Source organism: Arachis hypogaea, chromosome 2 (assembly GCF_003086295.3).
Source record: "Arachis hypogaea cultivar Tifrunner chromosome 2, arahy.Tifrunner.gnm2.J5K5, whole genome shotgun sequence".
Taxonomy (NCBI): Eukaryota; Viridiplantae; Streptophyta; class Magnoliopsida; order Fabales; family Fabaceae; genus Arachis; species Arachis hypogaea.
The window spans coordinates 1307519-1311974 of record NC_092037.1 but is presented as its reverse complement, the minus strand read 5'-3'; the positions used below and the strand labels follow the sequence as shown (position 1 = coordinate 1311974).

Below are 4456 nucleotides of genomic sequence, written 5' to 3'. Positions count from 1 at the left end.
ATAAATTTTATTAAAAATTTATTAATATATTTAATCTATTTTAACGTTAGTGTTGTGATTAAAATTATCTATTTTGATACTAATATTAAAATTTATTAATATTATGGTTATATGATAAACTTTGTAAATTAATTGTTATTCTTATGGTATCAAATTAAGATACTATTATAATAATACAAAAAAAATTTATATTTATTTTTATATTAATTATTTTTATAAATTGAGATTTTAATTTTTCATAAAATGCTAATAAATATATGTATTTCAAATTTTAATTTTAAATTTTTGACTATTTTATATTTTTATTTATGTAAAACCAATTATACCGATTCAACTAATAATTTTTTGATTAAACTAATAAATTAATAAACCAATAACTTAACTAATTTGATCACCAATGCCGTCTTCGTGAGAACTAGTATTATTTGTTTTTGGTTTGTGTTCTCAAATTCGGTGTCACTCATAAAAACCTTTTACACTTTCTGATATGTGACTTTTCATTGTCGCATATAACTATAAATAGATTTCTTTAAAATCTACCAAACTCTAAATAATGATTGCCTTAACTCTTCTTTTTCTTCTTTTTTTTTTTTTTAATAAAGATAAGAGATTCGAATTCGCAACTTTTTAATTGAGTATGAAAATATTATGCCATTTATGCTATTATTCATTGACAATTGCCTTAACTCTTTGCTAACCATAACATAGGAGACTATGTCTATATTTGCCTATTTATATATTTATTTTACTAATTAATTAAATTTAATTTATAAATTTAGTTAACATCTATCTGAAGAATATATAATAAATTTATTATGAATAAAAATTTTTAAAATATTTTTATTTAATAAATTTAAAATAAATATATTAAAAACTTTTTTATTTTGTAATTTTATCGTCAACATAAATAAATCCTTAATTTATTAGCGAAGTAGCAATCTCAGAGTCAATGAGTTATAACTTATAACTCAAATAACATAATCTCTCCATACTCAATTAAGAAGTTGCGAATTCGAGTCTCCTATCTTCAGTTAAACAAAAAAAATAACAACCTCGGCACTGAAGTTAGAAGTCAGCGCATTAAAATTTGAAAATAAATTGAGAGGGTAGAACATTCACACTGAAAGTATGATCATAGTGACGTGAATTGGTATTATATTGTCTTAAGATCGTAAGCAATGACGCAAACCTTGCAAGTTATAAATATAATTGGAAGAGTGAAACAGTGAGAGAGAAGACACCATCAATGGCGGAAGTGAAGAACAAGCAAGTGGTTTTGAAGGATTATGTCACCGGTTTCCTTAAGGAATCAGACTTGGACTTAGTTGAAAACACCATCACTCTCAAGCTTCCAGAAGGTTCCAATGAGATCCTTCTCAAGAATCTCTATTTGTCTTGTGATCCTTTCATGCGAAACCTTATGAGCGACATAGGAATCCTTGAGAAGTTCCTTCCATATGCTCCTGGCTCTGTAAGTTTTCTTTTTCCCTCTTTTTTCACTTGGACAATTCTGTTAATTTTTCCTTGCTGTTCATGCTACGTATCATTGTAATTGAGGAACAATTTGATTATAAAGTTGATAATTGTGACCTATTTCTAGATTAGTGTTTAAATTAGTAGTAGCTGCGAAATCTTGTTGAGATTTGAGAATATGAATTGAAGTGCTGTATGTTTGGTAGTTTCTAGATTTTGTCACCAATTTTGAAGTTAAGAGAATGATATCTGAAGAAAATTGAGACTACTTCATGTTGTGTTATCAATAACCAACATCAGTGGCCGTGTTATTATCACTTATCATAGTAATAATTTACTTACAACATTGTTTCAACTTTCATCCAATTAAAATAGGATAGAAACTTAGGTAAAGTTGATAGTTGAGAACCGTTAAATAGTTTGATAAATTTAACTAAATTGTCATCTAACGACTCGTAACGTGGAATTAACTGCACCTGAATTTCCACTTTACGAGAAGAGTGAATCAACCACAATTTGTGAAAAGAAAAATTTCATGGTTTAATTGTGTTGGTACTTTGCAAAATTCAAACAATTGGTTTTGCCGTTTGATCTAAGAAGCAATTCATTTAGCATTGTTCTGCTGTTGATGATTCTATTTCAATCATAAATTTATGTAGCTACTAACTGTTGGTTGTTGCATTATTGCAGCCATTATTTGGATATGGGGTGGCTAAAGTCCTGGAATCCGGACACCCTGATTACAAGAAGGGTGATTTGGTGTGGGGGTTTACTAAATGGGAAGAGTACAGCTTGGTTCCCTCATCTCGAATTCTTTTCAAAATCGAGCACACCGATGTTCCACTTTCATACTATACTGGAATTCTTGGTGTGTAACTTTCCACAGCTAGTTCTTATTGATTCTTGGTGACTGAAACACTTGATGTTAATATAATATGCAATACTTGCAATGCTGGAATTGATCATTATTCGTTATAGAGTATTTGGCTGACCAGCTATGATATGGAGGAAATGAAAATCAAATAACCTTTTATACTCATTTGGAACCAATCGCTTACTGCTTTTCAGAGATTGTTTTGCCTTTTGGGTTGCTTAACCTGTTATCATTATGATTGCAGGTATGCCAGGAATGACTGCTTATGCCGGTTTCTTTGAAGTTGGGCTTCCTAAAAAAGGAGAGAAAGTTTTTGTTTCTGCTGCCTCTGGTGCAGTTGGTCAACTTGTTGGCCAGTTTGCGAAATTGACCGGTTGCTATGTCGTTGGAAGTGCTGGAAGTAAAGACAAGGTATTATTCATCAGGGAAAAGTCTAGGGGGCCTGCAATTTTATTGAATTTTGGCCAGCATGTAACCAACAGAGAAATGTGAGCCATTAGATAAAATCTCACACTAATCTCACACCATCAAATTATCATTGATGGCTAGTTGATGGCTAACAATCACAAAAATTACTGCCCCCTAGCATTGCTCATTCATCAAATTGTTTGCAAATAATCCTATCTTGTATCAACTCCCCTCACCCACATGTTGTAAAGCATATGATTGGCAAGACCTGAAAGCTATTTCATTTTAGAGTTGCTCACATTCTTCCACTTGAATGCTAATCTTTCTACAACCAGGTGGATTTGTTGAAGAATAAATTCGGATTCGATGATGCTTTTAACTACAAGGAAGAGCCTGACCTCGATGCTGCATTGAAAAGGTTTGTGACATAAAAACTTGAACTGCAAGTTTCCTTTGAACAACTGCACACTAGTGAATAATATTGACTCTCACCATTTTATAAAACAGATACTTCCCTGAAGGCATTGACATTTACTTTGAGAATGTTGGAGGGAAGACACTTGATGCTGTGCTGCTAAATATGAGAGTCCATGGCCGAATAGTAGTATGTGGAATGATCTCGCAGTACAATCGTGCTCAACCTGAAGGGGTAACAAATCTGGGAAATCTCATAATGAAGCGGATTCGTATGCAAGGTCTTGCTGTCACCGATTACTATCCGATGTATCACAAGTTGGTGGAGTATGTGGTGCCGAAAATCAAAGAAGAGAAGATTGTATATGTGGAAGACATAGCTGAGGGACTTGAAAACGGCCCTGCTGCTTTGGTTGGCCTCTTTAATGGTCGCAATGTTGGCAAACAAGTTCTTGTTCTTGCCCGTGAATGATAGCAGCAATATCAGTAACATGCTTGGTTTTCTTTCTTTCTTTTATGCTAGCTTTACGAAGAGCAATGCTACATAGCCAGCAAATGTTATCATTTTTTATTAGTATTTAGCTAGTAAGAATTTGTACTTATATTTACAGATATTTTGTACACAATAAGTATATAATTTGTATTTATATTTATCATTGTTTTGCACACATAAATTAATAAAATATACTTGTTAAAATTAATTTAATATTTGTGTTGGTCAAATAATGACAAAAAATATTAAAAGTGACTGATTTCCAAGAATTTTTCATATCTAAAACAGTGAGCTTGAGTGGAAACAAATGCTACAATGCATAAACATTATTTGATAAAAAAAAATAGTGCAGCAATCACATAATGTTGTATGAGTGGTGGGAAGATAAAGGGAAAAAACAGATACTTTAGTCTTTAATAATACATATTCAATGTTTTAAGGACTACATTAATGTCTCTCCGGTAATATTAGCGAAATAAAAAAAACACTAGAAAGTTACTTTATTTAATATTTATTATTATAATAATTAATAAATGTTAAATAAGATAAATTTTAATTAATTTATTTTGATTATTAAATATTTTCAATTTCTGAATATGAAGTAAGGTCAAAGAATATGTATATATTGTTGAGAACAAAACTGTTACAAAAATTCAGGAATATTTTTCTACTAAAAATCATTCTTAACCACAGAAGAATAAATTTATTGAAAATTGTATTTGTAAATGTCTAAATGGTATTGTAAAAATTAACAGTACAAGTTTTTCGAGAGAATTAATTAGGAGTGTAGTCAA

The 4456-nt window shown here is 30.5% G+C and overlaps 1 protein-coding gene across 1 annotated transcript; it reads left to right on the top strand.

Moving 5' to 3' along the window:
* The first annotated feature begins 1095 nt into the window (after nt 1–1095).
* LOC112731268 (2-alkenal reductase (NADP(+)-dependent)) lies at nt 1096–3870 on the top strand. The gene is made up of 5 exons (XM_025780846.2): nt 1096–1471; nt 2164–2341; nt 2592–2758; nt 3091–3173; nt 3263–3870. Exons 1-5 carry the CDS (start codon nt 1247–1249, stop codon nt 3639–3641), a joined length of 1032 nt encoding a protein of 343 aa, XP_025636631.1. The 5' UTR covers nt 1096–1246; the 3' UTR covers nt 3642–3870.
* The last annotated feature ends 586 nt before the right edge of the window (nt 3871–4456 follow it).